Source organism: Coregonus lavaretus, assembly GCF_964263955.1.
Source record: "Coregonus lavaretus genome assembly, contig: SUPER_35_unloc_5, whole genome shotgun sequence".
NCBI classification, from domain to species: Eukaryota; Metazoa; Chordata; class Actinopteri; order Salmoniformes; family Salmonidae; genus Coregonus; species Coregonus lavaretus.
Window position 1 is genome coordinate 424,652 of NW_028167177.1, and position 22,463 is coordinate 447,114.

Below are 22,463 nucleotides of genomic sequence, written 5' to 3' on the forward strand. Positions count from 1 at the left end.
TAGTGGTAAGCCTTCCCAGAAGAGTGGAGGCTGTTATAGCAGCAAAGGGGGGACCAACTCCATATTAATGGCCATTTCATTGGAATGAGATGTTCAACGAGCACGTGTCCACATACTTTTGGTCATGTAATTTATCTCCACCAGGATCCAATAAATCAGATGACAAACCTGCAGAGATCAACAAAAGAAAATGGTACCGGTATTTAGGATTCATGTATCAGTTTACTTATTTTATGATTAATGTCTGTAAATGACAACAATAGAGCTGATTTAAAAAAATATGCAAACAGGATGCATGTTTTGAAATATTTTTATTCTGTACAGGCTTCCTTCTTTTCACTCTGTCAATTAGGTTAGTATTGTGGAGTAACTACAATGTTGTTGATCCATCCTCAGTTTCACAGCCATTAAACTCTAACTGTTTTAAAGTCGCCATTGGCCTCATGGTGAAATCCCTTACAGTTAGTGAGTGCATACATTTTCATACTGGCCCTCCATGGGAAACGAACCCACAACCCTGGCATTGCAAGCGCCATGCTCTACCAACTGAGCTACAGGGGACTAACCATTATGTGACTTGTTGTCCACATTTTAACTCATGAACTTATTTAGGATTGCCATAACAAAGGGGTTGAATACTTATTGACTGAAGATATTTTAGCTTTTCAGTTTTAATTAATTTGTAGAAAATTCGAAAAATATAATTCCACTTTGACATTATGGGGTATTGTGTGTGTAGGCCAGTCCCAAAAAAAATCGACATTTCATCCATTTCAAATGTAGGCTATAAAACAACAAAATGTGGAAAAAGTCAAGGTGTGGGAATACTTTCTGAAGGCACAATTTCTTATTTTGTTCACTTTTCCGTGAACAAGATGTGCAATTCACTCTCCGACCTGTGACAGGCAGCAATACGCAACAACACTAGTCTGCCGAAAAACCACACGAAGAGGAAGAAGTAAACGGACGTGAACAGTGACCAAGAACACGTTAGCGTTTTCATTGTTGTTATTTAGTCATTTATTAACACCCTGGAACTCAAAATAAGACAATTTTAACTGCACAGCAACACATACTTACCACCGGCAGTCTTTAATTTGCGTTGGAGACAGGACTTGGTTAATAGATGTGTTATCTAGGTAACGCTAGCTAACTAGCTGCTAACGTTAACTAACAATGGCTAACTGTAATGGTAACGTTATGGTTTTTCACACTCAAATAGCCTCCATCATGGAGGTGCTAGCGAATGCAGCCGTGGCAGAGATCTGTAAACTTGTAGACGACGACTATGCAGTGTGTCGTTTGGAAATAACTCAAAGCCAGAAAGAAAACAGGGCATTGCGGAGGAAACTACAGCTACTGGAACTGAAGGTGTCACGGGAGCGCATCCTCGGCAGTCGTCCCAGAAGTGTCAAGATCCTCGACCGATACAGAGGAATGGCAAGAGGTACATTTAGCCCCGTTCCCCTCTGCACATGTGTTTGGATAGTATGCAATATTTCCTCTGATGTGATTACTTGGCTGTCTTGCAAGAAGTTTTGAGAAGTGTTAACTAACATCCTTGCCAATTATAGACAGTGTCAAAACTGACCGAGGTCAAAAGTTTCATATTGGATGTTCGGTGTATATTTGCTACGCTCTCGTCAATAGCTACCAAGCATGAGATAATACGATTTGGGATTAAACAATACGTGCCATGACTATGAAAATACTATATTCTGAATCAGAAGATGGAGAAAAATCCACACTTTTTTTCGTTGTTGAATTATTATTTATTATTTTCTGATTTCAATCTTCAATAGGTCTTAAATAGCGGTCTCTGTTTAGTAGTTGGTGTCTCCGTTCAGCTAGTACAGTGCCTTCAGAAAGTATTCACACCCCTTGAATTTTGTTATTTATTTTTTGTTACAGCCTGAATTTAAAATGTATTAAATTGAGATTTTGTGTCACTGGCCTACACACAATACCCCGTAATGTCAAAGTGGAATTATGTTTTTAGAAATGTTTACAAATTAATAAAAAATGTAAGCTGAAATGTCTTGTCAATAAGTATTCAACCCCTTTATGGCAAGCCTAAATATGTTTGGAGTAAAAATTGCTTAACAAGTCACATAATACGTTGCATGGACTCACTCTGTGTGCAATAATAGTGTTAACATGATTTTTGAACGACTACCTCATCTCTGTACCCTACATATAATTATCTGTAAGGTCCCTCAGTTGAGCAGTGAATTTCAAACACAGATTCAACCACAAAGACCAGGGAGGTTTTCCAATGCCTCGCAAAGAAGGGCACCTATTGGTAGATGGGGGGGAAAACTAAAAAAAACGGACATTGAATACCCCTTTGAGCATTGTGACGTTATTAATTACACTTTGAATGGTGTATCAACACACCCAGTCACTACAAAGAGACATGCGTCCTTCCTAACTCAGTTGCCGGAGAGCAAGGAAACTGCTCAGGGATTTCACTGCCTCGCAAAGAAGGGCACCTTGACAGAGCTTGAAGAATAAAAAAGAGTCACAGCTGTAATCGCTGCCAAAGGTGATCATATGTATTGACTCAGGGGTGTGAATACTTACAGTACCAGTCAAAAGTTTGGACACATCTACTCATTCCAGGGTTTTTCTTTATTTTGACTATTTTCTACATTGTAGAATAATAGTGAAGATATCAAAACTATGAAATAACACATATGGAATCATGTAGTAACCAACAAAGTGTTAAACAAATAAAAATATATTTTATATCTGAGATTCTTCAAAGTAGCCACCTTTTGCCTTGGTGACAGCTTTGCACACTCTTGGCATTCTCTCAACCAGCTTCATGAGGTAGTCACCTGGAATGAATTTCAATTAACAGGTGTGCCTTGTTAAAAGTTGATTTGTGGAATTTCTTTCCTTCTTTGTGGAATTTATTTCCTTCTTAATGCGTTTGAGCCATTCAGTTGTGTTGTGACAAGGTAGTCCCCTGTAGCTCAGTTGGTAGAGCATGGCGCTTGCAACGCCAGGGTTGTGGGTTCGTTTCCCACGGGGGGCCAGTATGAAAAAAATGTATGCATTCTCTGGATAAGCGCGTCTGCTAAATGACTAAAATGTAAAAATGTAAAAATGTAGGGGTGGTATACAGAAGATAGCCCTATTTGGTAAAAGACCAAGTCCATATTATGCCAAGAACACCTCAAATAAGCAAAGAGAAACGACAGTCCATCATTACTTTAAGAAACGAAAGTCAGTCAATCCGGAAAATTTCAAGAACTTTGAAAGTTTCTTCAAGTGCAGTTGCAAAAACCTAATAAAGCGCTTTGATGAAACTGGCTCTCATGAGGACCACCACAGGAAAAGAAGACCCAGAGTTACCTCTGCTGCAGAGGATAAGTTCCTTAGAGTTAACTCAACCTCAGATTGCAGCCCAAATAAATGCTTCACAGAGTTCAAGTAACAGACACATCTCAACATCAACTGTTCAGAGGAGACTGCGTGAATCAGGCCTTCATGGTCGAAGGCAAAGAAACCACTACTAAAGGACACCAATAAGATGAAGAGATTTGCTTGGGCAAAGAAACACAAGCAATGGACATTAGACCGGTGGAAATCTGTCCTTTGGTCTGATGAGTCAAAATCTGAGATTTTTGGTTTCAACCGCCGTCTCTTTGTGAGACGCAGAGTAGGTGAACAGATGATCTCCGATTTGTTTGGTTCCCAACGTGAAACATGGAGGAGGTGTGAGGGTGTGGGGGTGCTTTGCTGGTGACACTGTCAAGTGATTTATTTAGAATTCAAGGCACACTTAACCAGCATGGCTACCACAGCATTCTGCAGCGATATGCCATCCCATCCGGTTTGCGCTTAGTGGGACTATCATTTGTTTTTCAACAGGACAATGACCCAAAACACACCTCCAGGCTGTGTAAGGGCTATTTAACCAAGGAGAGTGATGGAGTGCTGCATCAGATGACCTGGCCTCCACAATCACCCGACCTCAACCCAATTGAGATGAGTTGAACGGCAGAGTGAAGGAAAAGCGGCCAACAAGTGCTCAGCATATGTGGGAACTCCTTCAAGACTGTTGGAAAAGCATTCCTCATGAAGATGGGTGAGAGAATGGCAAGAGTGTGCAAAGCTGTCATCAAGGCAAAGGGTGGCTACTTCAAATAATCTAAAATCTAAAATGTATTTTTATTTGTTTAACACTTTGTTGGTTACTACATGATTCCATATGTGTTATTTCATAGTTTTGATGTCTTCACTATTATTCTCCAATGTAGAAAATAGTCAAAATAAAGAAAAACCCTTGAATGAGTGGGTGTGTCCAAACTTTTGACTGGTACTGAATATAAATGAGATATTTCTGTATTTCAATTTCAATAAATTTCATTCAAAACATTCTAACATTGGGCATTCTGACGTAATAGATTTTATTGTAAACATTGGGTGCCTGGAGAACAGAGGATTCCCCATTATTGCATTTTTACCACCAGCCAATGGGATCACATCACACCAGAGAAGCTCTCACCATTCAAACCACCCCGCCAGTTCACTCTGAGAACGCTGTAGCTTATTTTTTATCCAGCAAGCAAGAGCAAGGTGCTTCTTTCCTCTAAAATAATAATGATAGATATATATATCTATAGATACAGTGCATTCGGAAAGTACCCCTTGATTTTTTCCCACATTTTGTTACGTTACAGCCTTATTCTAAAATTGATTAAATTCACGTTTTCCTCATCAATCTACACACAATACCCCTTAATGAAAAAGTGACGAGGTTTTTAGAGATTTTGGCAAATGTATTTAAAATAATGAACAGAAATACCTTATTTACATAAGTATTCAGACACTTTGCTATGAGACTCGAAATTTAGTTCAGGTGCATCCTGTTTCCATTGATCATCCTTGAGATGTTTCTATAACTTAATTGGAGTCCACCTGTGATTGATTGGACATGATTTGGAAAGGCACACACCTGTCTATATTAGGTCCCACAGTTGACAGTGCATGTCAGAGCAAAAACCAAGCCATGAGGTTGAAGGAATTTTCCGTAGAATTCCGAGACAGGATTGTGTCGAGGCACAGATCTGTGAAAGGGTACCAAAAAATGTCTGCAGCATTGAAGGTCCCCAAGAACATAGTGGCGTCCATCATTCTTAAATGGAAGAAGTTCGGAACCACCAAGATTCTTCCTAGAGCTGGCCGACCGGCCAAACTGAGCAATTGGGGGAGAAGGGCCTTGGTCAGGGAGGTGACCAAGAACCCGATGGTCACTCTGACAGAGCTCCAGTGTTCCTCTGTGGAGATGAGAGAACCTTCCAGAAGGACAACCATCTCTGCAGCACTCCACCAATCAGGCCTTTATGGTAGAGTGGCCAGACGGAAGCCACTCCTCAGTAAAAAGCACACGACAGCCCGCTTGGAGTTTGCCAAAAGGCACCTAAAGGACTCTCAGACCATGAGAAATGGGATTCTCTGGTCTGATGGAACCAAGATTGAACTCTTTGGCCTGAATGCCAAGCGTCACGTCTGGAGGAAACCTGGCACCATCCCGACAGTGAAGCATGCTGGTGGCAACATCATGCTGTGGGGATGTTTTTCAGCGGCAAGGACTGGTAAACTAGTCAGGATCAAGGGAAAGATGAATGGAGCAAAGTACAGAGAGATCCTTGATGAAAACCTGCTCCAGAGCGCTCAGGACCTTAGACTGGGGCGAAGGTTCACCTTCCAACAGTACAACGACCCTACGTACACAGCCAAGACAACGCAGGAGTGGCTTCGTGACATGTCTCTGAATGTCCTTGAGTGGCCCAGCCAGAACCCGGACTTGAACCTGATCGAACATCTCTGGAGAGACCTGAAAATAACTGTGCAGAGATGCTCCCCATTCAACCTGACAGACCTTGAGAGAATCTGCAGCGAGGAATGGAAGAAACTCTCCAAATACAGGTCTGCCAAGCTTGTAGTCATACCCAAGAAGACTCGAGGCTGTAATCGCTGCTAAAGGTGTTTCAACAAAGTACTTTGTAAGGGTCTGAATACTTATGTAAATGTGATATTTCTGTGTTTTTTTTAAATTAATTTGCTAACATTTCTAAAACCTGTTTTTGCTTTGTCATTATGGGTTATTGTGTGTAGATTGATGAGGGGAAAAAACAATTTAATACATTTTAGAATAAGGCTATAACGTAACAAATTGTGGGAAAAGTGAAGGGGTCTGAATACTTTCCGAATGCACTGTATATATAGATATAGATTTATATAGATATATTTTTTAATTGCTCAATAAGTGACAACTATATTGCTACTTCTGGGACACGCATTGGGCTAGGCAACTAGTTCAAGAGCTATAACAGGAATAGAGAGAGGATGGAAGAGTCAGAGGCCAGTGGAGATGCATGAATTATGCAAGAATGGAACAGTGAAGACAGAAATGTGTTAGTTAGACGTTTATTCATAGGATGGTCTATTAATCAACCATTCGTATGATAGTTTTTATATATTTGGCCTACTACAGTGAATTTAGGCATATTTTGGTCTGACGCACGTTTTGTGCCAATGAATTGAACATTTAATAAAATGTGCTAATAAAAAGTATAGTGCCTAGCCTATTTAATGAAACCCTGGCTGTTGATGTAGGCAACAGATCGCAAAGCAGGGAATCCCCGATTCCTCACTGAGCTCATTTTTGGAAATGGCAAGTTCACTTTCTCATCCATAAACGCATATCACGTGCAAGTCAGCAAAATGGGGGCATTTTCATTACGAGGGACGTCTAACTTGGATCGCTAAAATAATGATTATGATCGCATTTCCTCAATTTAAATATTAGGCCTTTCGGGACACCTATACATTTGGCAGCCAAGCACGAGTGATCAGTGTCGCCTTTAATCGTCTAGACTTCATGTTGAAATATCTTTACACCTAGACAAAAAAACACCAGGCTTCCATCATATACTCAATTTTAATGAAAAAATAAAGAATTATAGGCAGTTTGGAAAAACAAATGTCCATTCAGAAAGTATAAGAGAGGAGGGACAAATAATGTAACTGAAATTAGCATAACATTGTAAAAATGTAAGGCCAGCTCGATTGAATCTTGTAGGCTAATATTTTCCCTATCATTATTTCTCTCGCTCTCATTACGGAGTCATCTTTGAACAACATGATCTTGCATTGACCCTGCCTTCTCACAAGGGAATTACCGCAGCAGGCATTGTCTTATGTCAGCGCGTTGGATTACGCCTACACATCGGTTGAGGGACGAGTGTCGAGGCGGAGTGACACCATCTGACGTGAGACAATGCGTGGCAGGTTTTTTGTTATTGTTTATTGTTCTTAAAATTCTATATTGCGCCAAATTTGCGCACACCCCATGTTCCATAACATTGTCATGGAAAAGATTGTTGTTTCCAACTACCAATCAGCAAGTGCGCCGTAAATCCGGCTGCATATTGAATGTTGAGATTACCGAAAGACCAGTCTCTTTGGAAAATGACAGGAGTGGAATGTTAGCTAAGAAGACTGGTACCCAGACTAGCTCTTAAACAAAGCGTGCCATGACTATGAAAATGATATATTCTGAATCAGGGAAGGATGGAGACAAATCCACACCTTTTTGAGGGTTGAAATTTTGATTATTTCTTTCCAGATTTTAATCTTCAATAACTTTTAAACAAAGTGTGTCATGACTATGAAAATGATATATTCTGAATCAGGGGAGGATGGAGAAAAATCCACTTTGGGGGGTGGGGGCGGGGGCAGGCTTGGCACACTTTGTTTAAGAGCTATTGAAGATTGAAATCAGATAATATATACAGTGGGGAGAACAAGTATTTGATACACTGCCGATTTTGCAGGTTTTCCTACTTACAAAGCATGTAGAGGTCTGTAATTTTTATCATAGGTACACTTCAACTGTGAGAGACGGAATCTAAAACAAAAATCCAGAAAATCACATTGTATGATTTTTAAGTAATTAATTTGCATTTTATTGCATGACATACGTATTTGATACATCAGAAAATCAGAACTTAATATTTGGTACAGAAACCTTTGTTTGCAATTACAGAGATCATACGTTTCCTGTAGGTCTTGACCAGGTTTGCACTCACTGCAGCAGGGATTTTGGCCCACTCCTCCATACAGACCTTCTCCAGATCCTTCAGGTTTCGGGGCTGTCGCTGGGCAATACGGACTTTCAGCTCCCTCCAGGACAACTCAGGTCTGGAGACTGGCTAGGCCACTCCAGGACCTTGAGATGCTTCTTACAGAGCCATTCCTTAGTTGCCCTGGCTGTGTGTTTCGGGTCGTTGTCATGCTGGAAGACCCAGCCACGACCCATCTTCAATGCTCTTACTGAGGGAAGGAGGTTGTTGGCCAAGATCTCACGATACATGGCCCCATCCAACCTCCCCTCAATACAGTGCAGTCGTCCTGTCCCCTTTGCAGAAAAGCATCCCCAAAGAATGATGTTTCCACCTCCATGCTTCACGGTTGGGATGGTGTTCTTGGGGTTGTACTCATCCTTCTTCTTCCTCCAAACACGGCGAGTGGAGTTTAGACCAAAAAGCTCTATTTTTGTCTCATCAGACCACATGACCTTCTCCCATTCCTCCTCTGGATCATCCAGATGGTCATTGGCAAACTTCAGACGGGCCTGGACATGCGCTGGCTTGAGCAGGGGGACCTTGCGTGCCCTGCAGGATTTTAATCCATGGCGGCGTAGTGTGTTACTAATGGTTTTCTTTGAGACTGTGGTCCCAGCTCTCTTCAGGTCATTGACCAGGTCCTGCCGTGTAGTTCTGGGTTGATCCCTCACCTTCCTCATGATCATTGATGCCCCACGAGGTGAGATCTTGCATGGAGCCCCACACCGAGGGTGATTGACCGTAATCTTGAACTTCTTCCATTTTCTAATTTTTGTGCCAACAGTTATTGCCTTCTCACCAAGCTGCTTGCCTATTGTCCTGTAGCCCATCCCAGCCTTGTGCAGGTCTACAATTATATCCCTGATGTCCTTACACAGCTCTCTGGTCTTGGCCATTGTGGAGAGGTTGGAGTCTGTTTGATTGAGTGTGTGGACAGGTGTCTTTTATACAGGTAACGAGTTCAAACAGGTGCAGTTAATGCAGGTAATGAGTGGAGAACAGGAGGGCTTCTTAAAGAAAAACGAACAGGTCTGTGAGAGCCGGAATTCTTACTGGTTGGTAGGTGATCAAATACTTATGTCATGCAATAAAATGCAAATTAATTACTTAAAAATCATACAATGTGATTTTCTGGATTTTTGTTTTAGATTCCGTCTCTCACAGTTGAAGTGTACCTATGATAAAAATTACAGACCTCTACATGCTTTGTAAGTAGGAAAACCTGCAAAATCGGCAGTGTATCAAATACTTGTTCTCCCCACTGTATACAGCTCTGGAAAAAAGTAAGAGACCACTGCAAAATTATCAGTTTCTCTGGTTTAACTATTTATAGGTATGTGTTTGGGTGAAATTAACATTTTTGTTTTATTCTATAAACTACTGACAACATTTCTCCCAAATTCCAAATAAAAATATTGTCATTTAGAGCATTTATTTGCAGAAAATGACAACTGGTCAAAATAACAAAAAAGATGCAGTGTTGTCAGACCTCGACTAATGCAAAGAAAATAAGTTCATGTTAATTTTTAAACAACACAATACTAATGTTTTAACTTAGGAAGAGTTCAGAAATCAATATTTGGTGGAATAACCCTGATTTTCAATCACAGCTTTCATGTGTCTTGGCATGCTCTCCACCAGTCTTTCACATTGATGTTGGGTGACTTTATGCCACTCCTGGCGCAAAAATTCAAGCAGCTCGGCTTTGTTTGATGGCTTGTGACCATCCATCTTCCTCTTGATCACATTCCAGAAGTTTTCAATGGGGTTCAGGTCTGGAGATTGGGCTGGCCATGACAGGGTCTTGATCTGGTGGTCCTCCATCCACACCTTGATTGACCTGGCTGTGTGGCATGGCGCGTTGTCCTGCTGGAAAAACCAATCCTCAGAGTTGGGGAACAATGTCAGAGCAAAAGGAACGAAGTTTTCTTCCAGGACAACCTTGTACGTGGCTTGATTCATGCGTCCTTCACAAAGACAAATCTGCCTTGGCTTGTAGGCCTCTCCAGGTCTCCGTCTAACCATTTAGACGACCAGGTGTTGGGCAAAGCTGAAAATTGGACTCATCAGAGAAAATGACCTTAATCCAGTCCTCTACGGTCCAATCCTTATGGTCTTTTGCAAACCTCAGCCTGGCTTTTCTTTGCTTCTCATTGATGAAGGACTTTTTTCTAGCTTTGCACGACTTCAGCCCTGCCCCTAGGAGCCTGTTTCGAACCGTCCTCGCCGTGCACTTCACCCCAGCTGCCGCTTGCCATTATTTTTATAGGTCACTTGATGTCATCCTACGGTTGTTGAGTGACATTCGAATGAGTTGGCCCTCATCCCGGTCAGTAGAGAGTCGTTTTCGCTCTCTGCCGGTCTGTAGCTTTGTTGTCCCCAATGTCTGCTGCTTGACCTTGTTCTTATAAACCGCCGTCCCTCTGCCAGTAAAGCCAGAATTGAACCCTTCTTTTCCTCTCTCAAAACTTTCCTTTTCAACTCTTTTGGCATGGTCAATAGTTATTTTTGGATTAATATTACTTTTGAGGTACTATTAGCACTGTTTTTGCCATCCAGCTGGTCCTATTGCAAGAGGATAGCGATGACCACAGCAGTGGTTTTTATACTTTTTCTCGTTAAATAAGATTTGGTTCAGGTGATCACCTAATCAGTACCTAATTCAGTAGAATGAGGTGTGCCTGTGTTGGAATTCAACATACACTGGAATGGAATGGCTGTCATACATGTAGAGATGCTGATTTAAGAAAAAAATATAATCCAGAGCTGTATATATAAAATTAAAAGGTATGGATTTTTCCTCTAACTCCCCCGAGTTCTGCAACCAAATTGTACGCATCGCCCTCGTGCGGCAATGTTTGCAAACACAGAAAGGGGTCTATACCGCACAGTAGCTAACCTAACAACCTGTTTTCCCCCAATCACTCTCTCAGGTGAAGGACATCTCACTGGAGGACACAGGAGCTTTGTGAAGCCAGCGGGACACAATACATGGAGAGATGACCAACCAATCACTGTTGATGAGGGGAGTGGAACCTCAACCCAGCACGTTATCGTGATAGAGGTTAGTGTAGTGCAGTGTTGCATAAAAAATTACTTTGTAAATCAAATGTGGCCTGTTTATCTCAGCTATTCACTTGCTTACATGTACATCCTAATGTATCTGCCATAGGGGAGCTTGTGAGACTTCCCTACAACATTGTTATCCAATTATATTCATGTACCGATAAAAACCTCCTCTTTTCTTGTCAGTCTGCAGATGCAGAGGCTGCAGTTCCTGGTGTCAAGCAAGAGAGGTCTGAAGGAAAGGAGGACCCACGGCACAGCAGAGACATCCAGACTGGAGGGTCTGGAGCGCCCCCTGTAGCCACGGAGGACCCCGCCCCAGCGCAGCCCTGGACCCGAAGCAGCATCACGGAGGTCAGTGGAACGCAGAACGCCGTTCTCAAGTCAGCGACAGACACCAAGACTATAACTGTAACACACAGGCTCTTACACACAGGATCTGACCACATATCAGACCAAGAGAGACTGGGGCTGGGGAGACTGGGCTGTCCTCCTGCCCCCGGCTCAGAGTATTTACCGGTATTTCACCAGAGCCAGAGGACGGTTCATTCCAGTGGAGATGGTGATGCGTTAGACACTGGCGGTGATGTTCCGTCTTGTTCTTATTCTACAGAGCTGGACCCTGGCAACATGCCCTTGGGTTTAGAGAGACAGACTGATCTGTCTAGAGGGGACTGGAACCAGTACAGTAGTAGTGTATACTCTGAAGGGTGCCTAGATAAGAAAGGGGAGGGTCTGGTCGTAGATGACGTGACTGTGAAAGTGGAGGGTGACGTTCCTCCCACATGGAATGCAGATAGTAACCTAGGAGACGGACACTCACAGGGCAGAGATTTCTTAGATTACAGGGAAAGCTTAGAGACAAATCCAAATGTTGCGACCCACTCTCCTTTACACTTGTTCAGGGATCACGACCCAGTGTCCACATCGATGGGACCTTCCGATTCACACAGCCACATGCTTTTCGATCAAGTTTTGAACTCAAATGATAGGGCTAGAGCCCAGGCTCAGGGTGGGGGAGCCACATCAGGCAATAGTAAAGAGAAAAGGTTCAGCTGTACCCAGTGTCACATGCGCTTCACCGAGGCAGGCACCCTGAAGAGGCACCAGAGGGTCCACACAGGGGAGAAACCCTACAGCTGCCCCCAGTGTGTGAAGAGGTTCTCCCGCCAGGACCATCTGAAGATGCACCTGAAGATACACACGGGAGAGAGGCCGTTTGCCTGTATACACTGCGGGAAGAGGTTTTCAGAGAGGAGCTACCTCAGGATACACCTGCAGAAAAACCATTCCACTCTATAACATAGAAAGTAACCATTCCAATCGATAGCTTTTGACGTTTAGATCAATCCCTGTATTAAAGGTAGACTCAGCGAGATGATGTAGATGCACAAAGTAAACCGCAGTAGTGGGTCAATTTCCACAACAACTAAGTGCGTTGAAATGCAAGGCCCAGACATTGTGGGATATACAGGTCCAGCTCAATAAATTTGAATGTTGTGGAAAGTTAAGTGATTTCAATAATTCAATTGACAAAGTGAAACTCATATATATCGTGGATTAATTACACAAAAAGTGAAATAGTTCAAGCCTGTATTTGTTTTAATCTTGATGATTACGGCTTACAGCTCATGAAAACCCCAAATTCAGTATCTCAGAAAATTTGAATATTGTGAAAAGGTTCAATATTGTAGACTCAAGGTGTCACACTCTAATCAGCTAACTAACTCAAAACACCTGCAAAGGTTTCCTGAGCCTTTAAATCAGGGTTCTTCAATTCCGGTCCTGGAGGGCCGAAACACCTCTGTTTTTCATCCTCTCCTTCTAATCAGGGGCTAATTCAGACCTGGGACACCAGGTGAGTGCAATTAACTACCAGGTAGAAATAAAAAACAGAAGTGTTTCGGCCCTCCAGGACCGGAATTGAAGAACCCTGCTTTAAATGGTATCTCAGTCCAGTTCAGTAGGCTTCACAATCATGGGGAAGACTGCTGACTTGACAGTTGTGCAGAAGACAGTCATCAACACCCTCCACAAGGAGGGAAAGCCTCAAAAGATCATTGCTAAAGAAGCTGGCTGTTCACAGAGTGCTGTATCCAAGCATATTCATGGGGTCGAGTGGAAGGAAGAAGTATGGTAGGAAAAGGTGCACAAGCAACAGGGATAACCAGAGCCTTGAGAGGATTGTCAAGCAAAGGCCATTCAAAAATGTGGGGGAGCTTCACAAGGAGTGGACTGAGGCAGGAGTCAGTGCATCAAGAGCCACCACGCACAGACGTATCCAGGAAATGGGCTACAACTTTCGCATTCCTCGTGTCAAGCAACTCCTGAACCAGAGGCAACGTCAGAAGCGTCTTACCTGGGCTAAGGAGAAAAATAACTGGTCTGTCGCTCAGTGGTCCAAAGTCCTCTTTTCAGATTAAAGTACATTTTGCATTTCATTTGGCAATCAAGGTCCCAGAGTCTGGAGGAAGAGTGGAGAGGCACAGAATCCAAGTTGCTTGAAGTCCAGTGTGAAGTTTCCACAGTCAGTGATGATTTGGGGAGCCATGTCATCTTCTGGTGTTGGTCCACTGTGTTTCATCAAGTCCAAAGTCAACTCAGCCGTCTACCAGGAAATGTTAGAGCACTTCATGCTTCCTTCTGCTGACAAGCTTTATGGAGATGCTGATTTCATTTTCCAGCAGGACTTGGCACCTGCCCACACTGCCAAAGTTACCAATACCTGGTTCAATGACCATGGAATTACTGTGCTTGATCGGCCAGCAAACTCGCCTGATCTGAACCCCATAGAGAATTTATGGGGTATTGTCAAGAGGAAGATAAGAGACACGAGACCCAACAATACAGACGAGCTGAAGGCCGCTATCAAAGCAACCTGGGCTTCCATAACACCTCAGCAGTGCCACAGGCTGATCGACTCCATGCCACGCTGCATAGATGCAGTGATTCATGCAAAAAGAGCCCCAACCAAGTACTGACTGCATGTACAGGAACATACTTTTCAGAAGGCCGACATGTCTGTATTAAATTTCCTTTTTTCACTGGTCTTATGTCATATTCTAATTTTCTGAGATACTGAATTTGGGGTTTTCATGAGCTGTAAGCCGTAATCATCAAGATTAAAACAAATACAGGCTTGAACTATTTCACTTTTTGTGTAATTAATCCACGATATATATGAGTTTCACTTTGTCAATTGAATTATTGAAATTACTTAACTTTTCCACAATATTCTAATTTATTGAACTGCACCTGTATAAGGCATATTTAGAGGGCATCAGGTAGCCTAGCGGTTAAGAGCTTTGGGCTAGTAACCAAAAGGTGGCTGGTTCGAATCCCTGAGCCGACTAGGTGAAAAATCTGTCTGTGCCCTTGATCACGGCACTTAACCCTAATTTCTCCTGTAAGTCGCTCTGGATAAGAGTGTCTGCCAAATGACTTAAACATGTAAATGTAAAATGACATACAGTATAAGCCTAAAAAGCATTTTACACATTGTGTTTGTACTGTGTAGCTATATGATGTTCACAAATGCCTATTTCATTACTTCCATTCAACTACTTCTTTCCCCAAGACACTTTTAATGAGAAGAATGCAGTTTATCAAGTTCATGCAGATTTTTAGTTGAGACGTGTATATGTGGTTTTCATAAGGTGTATTTAAAACTGGTTTATGTTTAATAAACACAAAATGGGACTTTTCATTCTAAGACTTTCATTGAGATTCTCTTCAGTATACATCACATCTGATCTCACCCTATTCTGCATACACCTGACAGCGCTTTATAACCAATATACACTTACTAAATATACCTACACAAACCCACACACACACACCTACTGTACATGTCACAATAGTTTAGTCAGGTTTGTCTGATGATGACTTTTGACTTACCTTAGCTGACTCCTATTTACCCACAACATCATATGTATGTCCACCATGATGGGTTTAACAACAATGAAGTCAGTCTAACTACAGTATAGGACTCAAACGTAGTGGGGATGGGTAAACACTCCATGTTGAAACTGTGTTTATTTTCTGTGTGTGTGTACGTACCTGAGGGAGTGTATGTCTGTGTAATCTGTATCACCTGTCTCTTCCAGGAGGAGGAGGGTCCAGAGGTGCTGCTCGTGAAGGAGGAGGGGTGTGAGGAGGGTCTGGGGAACCCTGAGGGGACCATGGTCATGGAGGACAACCAGACTACACCTCCTCCTGAACCTACAGAGGAACCAGCTGAGCAGCACAGGACCACACACAGTCTCACTGAGGTGAGCCCACTGTGAACTACTGTCTGTATGGTATTAGGTCAGGGCCCGTATCCACAAAGCCTCACAGAGTAGGAGTGCTGATCTAGGATCAGTTTAGCCTTTTAAATCATAATGAATAGGATTATATGGAAAGATCAGCACTCTTTGTGGATACGGGGCCAGGTCTTTATGAATTCTGTGTTAAGTGTGGGACCATTCCTTTTAATTATCAAACCATTAAACAGTGTCAAGTAATCAAATCAACTAAATATTGCATAGTGCTCATAGCAATCCCTCATTGCCCAATCAGAAGATGCTCCATAGCAGGGTGCTCATATCAGATTTCTTGATCCAACATCCTCTCACACTGTATCTCTTACAGTCAGTAGACATGGAGGATGGGAAGCCTGATCTGCTGCTGGTCAAAGAGGAGACAATAGAAGACGGACCAGAGAGCATTGACCTGCTGAGTGGACTAAAGATGGGGGAGCAAGGTAAGGGAGAAATACATATAGCCCATTGTCTTCCGACAGGTGGCGTCACTCCTACTACGCGACACTCGTCCCTCATCAGTGCTGGAGGAATCATCTCACTATCTGACGTAAGACAATGCATATAGTACATACAGTAATAGATCTTCAATAGGAATAGTGATGCGCCTGGCTATTTTCTCCTCATTCATAAAATGAAATCAATAGAACATATGTTTACATAAAAAACACACATTATAATGTCTGAACTTGACCAGTTAATTGACCAAAATGAAGTGAGTGTTCTCTGTCATGTTTGTAAAGTCTAGTTTGTAACCTCTTCCTGCAGGTGGTTGGCTGGAGGCTAACAGAGGAGACTGGGCGGCCATCTTGGATTCCCAGACCGGTGCAGCCAAGGGCCCAGGGGACAACATCACTGAGCAGGCCAGGACCAGAGGTGACATAGTAGAGGTCAGTGGATGGGACATGATCCTCAACTCTGGGCTGGGGAACAACATGTTAACCACAACCAGAAACAGACAGTCGAAAAACAAAACAGACTGCAGGGACTGGGAGGCATAGATTTGGTCTGCGGGGGGGTCCATATGCGGCAGGAGAGAACAGACACAGACTCGGCTAGCGATGCTCCGTCCTGCTCCTATAGTTGTGATTCAGAGAGACTGATGGCGCCTCAGGTTAACCACCTAACAGGTGTTGCCTTCAGCCTGCCTTCTATAGGATATATCAACTGGAACATGGACCCTGCGACAACACAGACACTCCCTGGCCTTCGTCCTCCTCACACTCTTCTAATGTTAAACCAGACTTCAGACAATGCCAGTTCCTCAACACTAAATGGCAACACAAGCCCATTGACAAATGACAATAGCAGTAGATCCGGTGGCAAAGAGAAGCGCTTCCCGTGTTCGTTCTGTGGGAAAGCCTTCAGTTTCCCCAAACAGGTGGAGATCCACCAGAGGATGCACATGGGGGTGAAACCGTTCGGCTGACACCTGTGCCAGGCCAGTGTTTCACACTCGTCCAACCTGATGTGGCAGGGGAGAAATCCTACAGCTGCTCCCCAGTGTGAGAAGAGGTTCTCCTGCCAGCATCAGCTGAAGAAGCACCCGAAGGTCCACACGGGAGAGAGACTGTACGCACTGCGGGAAGAGGTTCTCCGAGAGCAGCTACCTCAGGATACACCAGCAGAAAATGCACACGGCCCATGTATCGAGTATAGTGACATGTAATGTAGTACTAGTTAGTTTGTAGTTAATTCTGTTGGTTGTGGATGTAAAAGGGAACTGGATGAGGTGAACTGAGGAAATAATGTGTATGATGAGGCAGAGTAGATGATATGGTGATGGTTGGTGTGATGGTGTCTGTAAAAATGCTTCACTGATTAAGTGTCATGTTTACTTGACATAAAGTAGTGAAGATGTGTGTAATGTAATGTTGAACCTTTTCCAAAGTATTCTAAAAGGTATTTTATTAAAGCGAAGGTACGGAAAAGTTAATGTAATATTGAGAATGTACTCAGGTTGTCCCTCGTTTATAGAGGCACAGACCAGTGTCCCTTCTTTTTATAAAAATCGTTTATTAGGACAAAAGAGCAAAGTGGAAGATACTGTATCAATGGGTTTGTAGGAGCAGATCAGGTTCACATTATTTAGGTTAAATGCTTAATGCATATAGAGATCTAGTAGGCTATCAGAAGCTCATATAGCTATTCGGGTCTAAGAAACGGTGACAAAAGCCAAATCTGAATCCAAAAACAGAACACAATGTAAGAAATACAGCATGGCTACAATGCATGGTTTAAAGATGAAAATGCAATTGGTTAAGCATGAAACGCACTGAGAATCTCACTGCAGATAGACTGCCAATAGGTACTTATCACAGTGGGAGGCCGTTCCTTCTCTTGCTAGAACAAAAGCGGTACCTGCTGCGTGCCGACCCGGAAGCGACAAACCTGTTGAGTCTACTTGTAGAATCGTAATGCTCGTCAGTGGCCAACAACTTGACCTTAAGTCAATCCGAGAGCACGAACTGGGGCAGCTAAAAGGAGTGACAACAAAATGGAAAAAAATAGGGCATTTTCTCTGTACATCCGCGGTTAAATGTCATGAGCCAGTGACACTTCATATGCAATGGAAGCTATGGGATGGTAGCTCCTGTAGCTCAGTTGGTAGAGCATGGCGTTTGCAACGGCAGGGTTGTGGGTTCGATTCCCACGGGGGGCCAGTATGAAAAATGTATGCACTCACTAACTGTAAGTCGCTCTGGATAAGAGCGTCTGCTAAATGACTAAAAATGTAATGTAGCTAGCGAAGTGCACAGACGCAATGCACACAACAGTAAATACTTCCTCCCAGCAACCTAACCACTGTAGCTAGTATTGACATAATTAAATCACAATGGATTAGTTTCCATGAAACAGCTGCCTGTGTTAGTGCAGTGTCCTTAGCTAGCTATGGTGTGCTAGCTAGCGAATATGCTAACGTTAGCTAGATAGCTAAACATTTGGCCATGGGCTGGTACTGGTAGTATGGGATTATGGAGAGTGAATTACATCTTCTTCGTTATCTTGCTAGGTAGCTATCTAGCTGTGGCCGTCTGGCTAGTATCAACAAGGGCTTTCTACAAAATAGCAACATTAGCACAGCTATTTGGCTAACATTGGAATCTAGACCATAAGTAAGTAACACACGGACATCCATTGCCAAGCAATGCTACTGCCACCTTCTGGTTTGGAGTAGTTTAACAAGGCTGAGTGGCTGACGACTTCAAGGTCTTTGCTGTGTGAACTCAAAAGAGATTGACTGTCGACACTGTTCAGAGGTGCTAAGTACTGTCGGCAGGCAAACGTTTGACAATCCTACCAGTGTGTCTGAGCTTTTACAAAAAGCAATACAGTTCATTCATCAATACAACAATAGAATCAGCAAAAGTAACATAGCGTATCTTATCTGTAACCAGTGTTGTAAAGTACTTAAGTAAAAATACTTGAAAGTACTACTTAAGTAGTTTTTTTGGGGTATCTGTACTTTACTATTTATATTTTTTACAACTTTTACTTCACTACATTCTTAAAGAAAATGATGTAATTTTTACTGCATACATTTCCCCTGACACCCAAAAGTACTCGTTACATTTTGAATGCTTAGCAGGACAGGAAAATATTCTAATTCACACACTTATCAAGAGAACATCCCTGGTCATCCCTACTGCCTCTGATCTGCCGGACTCACTAAACACATGCTTAGTTTGTAAATTATGTCTGAGTGTTGGAGCGTGCCCCTGGCTATCCTTACATTTTAAAAAAAAACCAAGAAGATGGTGCCGTTTGTTTTGCTTAATATAAGGAAATTGAAATGATTTACTTTTGATAAAGTATATTTGAGCAATTACATTTACTTTTGATACTTAAGTATATTTAAAACCAAATACTTTTAGACTTTTTCTCAAGTAGGATTTTACTGGGTGACTCACTAATACTTGAGTCATTTTCTATTAAGGTATCTTTACTTTTACTCAGTAAAGGGGGGGGGGGGGGGGGGTCTGACACCAAACTTCTACCTGGTTACATTAACATAGTGTGAAATTATATTTTACTTGTCACATGTATCGTTTTGTGCGATAAAAGTACTGTACTTCGAAGTTATGTGAGCTTATGGCCATTTTGTTGAAATGAAATACAAACTTGACTCTGCTGACTTGATTTTTTATTTGTATTTTTAGGGACAGTTTCCCTTACCTCAGTCAAACCCAAACATTATACTTCATTCTTAAATTAACACATATGGAATTGTTTTAATAATAGACTCCAATGGCTCCATATTGTTAGGTAATTTTATCACAGTATTAGAGATGGTCTTGACTGTGGTTAACAGTTTATAATATCATGTCATGTTTCTGTGTGTACAGCAAAGAGTTTCTTATATGAACTTTGACACTTTTCTCTACAATATTTTTTTGCAGTCTGCAGTCGAAGAAGACCTGCTGATATCCAGTGTTACTGGTGGGAGAGAGTGGACCTCTGAGATGGCTGGTCACAAACCCTGGCCCCGGATCAGGATCCTGGATCAGGAGTCTTCGCTCTTCCTTTCCGAGTCGGAACCAGGACCCAAACGCGAGGTTGAGAGACTCCACCACCACACAGAACACAACCAGTGGACAGGTGGACTGAACAACCTCAGTCCTGGTGGTCATCAGAGAGATAGAGGCTCCAGTCAGGGATCCAGTCTGCAGCCCAGACCCTTCTCTTCACAGTCTCAGTGCAGGGATGAAGCAGGGCCTGGGGCTGATAGAGATAGACCCTCCTTTTCCTATGATTCAAACACCACAGTATCCATGATGAACAGAGCAGGTCACCCTGGGTTTCAGCCTTCACAGAGAGAGGTGGGAGACCCCCCTGGCGGTAGTCTTTCAGGAAGTCGGTCTTCTCCTTCAGGGTCTAGTCTAATGCCTGGTGACTGGGTTCATAGAAGGCCTGGGCCTGGACCTAGTGTTCCTCAGCTTCCTCATGGTAACCCCACAAATGCAGACAGGGTCAGGATGAGCGTTCACCATGAGAGGTACCTAGCCTATAACACAGCACACAATCCCAACAACACCCAAACAATGACTAGAGGTCAAGGAGGGAGCTCAAAGACTAACAACCTGAGGGCGGTGGTTCCTGCTTCTACCTCCTCTGGTGTCATTGGGTCACAACGTGGAAGGCCGAGCATTAAGACGGACGCCGACAAGCCGTACGCCTGCCCCACTTGTGGGAAGCGCTTTGCTCATGCAAACTATGTGAAGCAGCACCAGACCGTTCACACCAAGGAGAGGCCATTCATGTGCACTCTGTGTTACAAGAGCTTCTCCTTCCAGAGTAACCTTATTAAACATAGGAGTGTCCACAATGGGGAGAAATCATAGCAGTGTGGCTTGAGATGTACACAGGGGATATCTGGGAACCATTCTTTAACTGATATATTATAGTTATCATGTGAAGTGTTTTGGGATTACTAAGTCCCTCAGTGCTGTTCAATGTCGGTCCTGGAGGGCCAAAACACTTCTGGATTTCATCCTCTCCTTCTAATAAGGGACTAATTCAGACCTGGGACACCAGGTGAGCGCAATTAACTAACAGGTAGAAACAAATACCAGAAGTGTTTCGGCCCTCCAGGACTGAACAGTAGTTAGTTTTCTACAAAAAAATTGGGTGATACAATCTGTTAATAAATGAGAAATCATGTTGTCCTTTTGATATGTTGATTTTGTATTTGCTTGTTTATCATTTAGAATAAAAATTGGCCTCAGTTTTCTTGGCTTCCTTCGAACCTATAGGTTTCTGTCCTTACTGATCTAGCCAACCATTCTTTTTAGGTCATTTACGGTACATTTTCTAAACAAGCCTGCTCTGAGCTTGAAATATACTGATCATGGCCTTTTCTCAATTGGTTTTGAGCAACTTTTGCGTCCTCTCTCGCCTCCTTTTGAAAAAGGTCAAAGGTAATCAAGGAGAGGCAATGTGGACGAAAATGCTCTTGTATGAAATGAGACTACTTCTCCATATTCGCGGGTCATGAGGCAAATAATGTTTACGGGTGGATCACAGAATACATGTGTAAAGTGATAATTAAGTTAGTAGTGCAAGACATTTTATAGATAAACATAAGTAGCATATTGTTTTTAAATTGCTTTTCCCCACCAACAAAACAAAAGCAGATGACTATCAATGAGGGGAGGACACTTCCGTTTGTCCACTAACGAATTTACTTCTCCTCAACCACTTATCGGTTTCCGGTTCACGGAGGACAGACTTTATCCAAATAAGGAAAGGTGCATGAATAGGTTTGATGTGTAACATATTAAGTAATACCGTATTTCAAAGTACTGCGCGCATAAGCTTTTTATTTAGCCGCACACTTTGAGCCAACCAATAACATCCATTCTCTGTAAACGTAAGTAAACAATGTCCAAGAACAAATTCCACGTTAGTATTTTTGTTGTTATTTAGACGTTTATTAACACTCGAACTCAAAACTGCACGACATCGCATACATATCCCATGCAGTCTTTAAATCGCGTTGGAGACAGGACTTGGTTGATAGATGTTATCTAGGTAACGCTAACTAGCTGCTAATGTTACCTAACAATGGCTAACTATATGGTTTTTCACACTCAAATAGCCTCCATCATGGAGGTGCTAGCGAATTCAGCCGTGGCAGAAATCTGTAAACTCGTAGACGACGACTATGCAGTGTTTCGTTTAGAAATTTCTCAAAGCCAGAAAGAAAACAGGGCATTGCGGAGGAAACTACAGCTACTGGAACTGAAGGTGTCACGGGAGCGCGCAGAGAGGACAACGAGAGATCGCGTCCTCGCCAGTCGTCCCAGTAGTGTCAAGATCCTCGACCGATACAGAGGAATGGCAAGAGGTACATCTTGCAGAAGGCCGAGGCTGTGGGTCAGGTCTAGAAGGGATGTCATGCCGCTAATAGCACAGTTGATTGATTTAATTAATTTACTGTTATCATACTCAATTA

General features: G+C 42.7%; 1 protein-coding gene across 1 annotated transcript; it reads left to right on the top strand.

The window, feature by feature from the left end:
- Window positions 1-929: 929 nt before the first annotated feature.
- On the top strand, window positions 930-21,234 carry LOC311110385 (uncharacterized protein). Its single transcript, XM_084188932.1, has 7 exons — window positions 930-1,447; window positions 11,075-11,205; window positions 11,394-11,561; window positions 15,314-15,478; window positions 15,840-15,951; window positions 16,277-16,398; window positions 19,909-21,234. The coding sequence occupies exons 1-7, from the start codon at window positions 1,177-1,179 to the stop codon at window positions 20,848-20,850; spliced, it is 1,911 nt and encodes a 636-aa protein (XP_084045058.1). The 5' UTR covers window positions 930-1,176; the 3' UTR covers window positions 20,851-21,234.
- Window positions 21,235-22,463: the final 1,229 nt, after the last annotated feature.

Excerpts from the sequence above, each read along its gene's own strand:
- LOC311110385 (XM_084188932.1), top strand. The coding sequence starts at position 1,177 with ATGGCTAACTGTAATGGTAACGTTATGGTTTTTCACACTCAAATAGCC. Across the intron at positions 1,448-11,074 it reads ATACAGAGGAATGGCAAGAG|GTGAAGGACATCTCACTGGA; the intron begins GTACATTTAGCC and ends TCACTCTCTCAG. Across the intron at positions 15,479-15,839 it reads CCACACACAGTCTCACTGAG|TCAGTAGACATGGAGGATGG; the intron begins GTGAGCCCACTG and ends TATCTCTTACAG.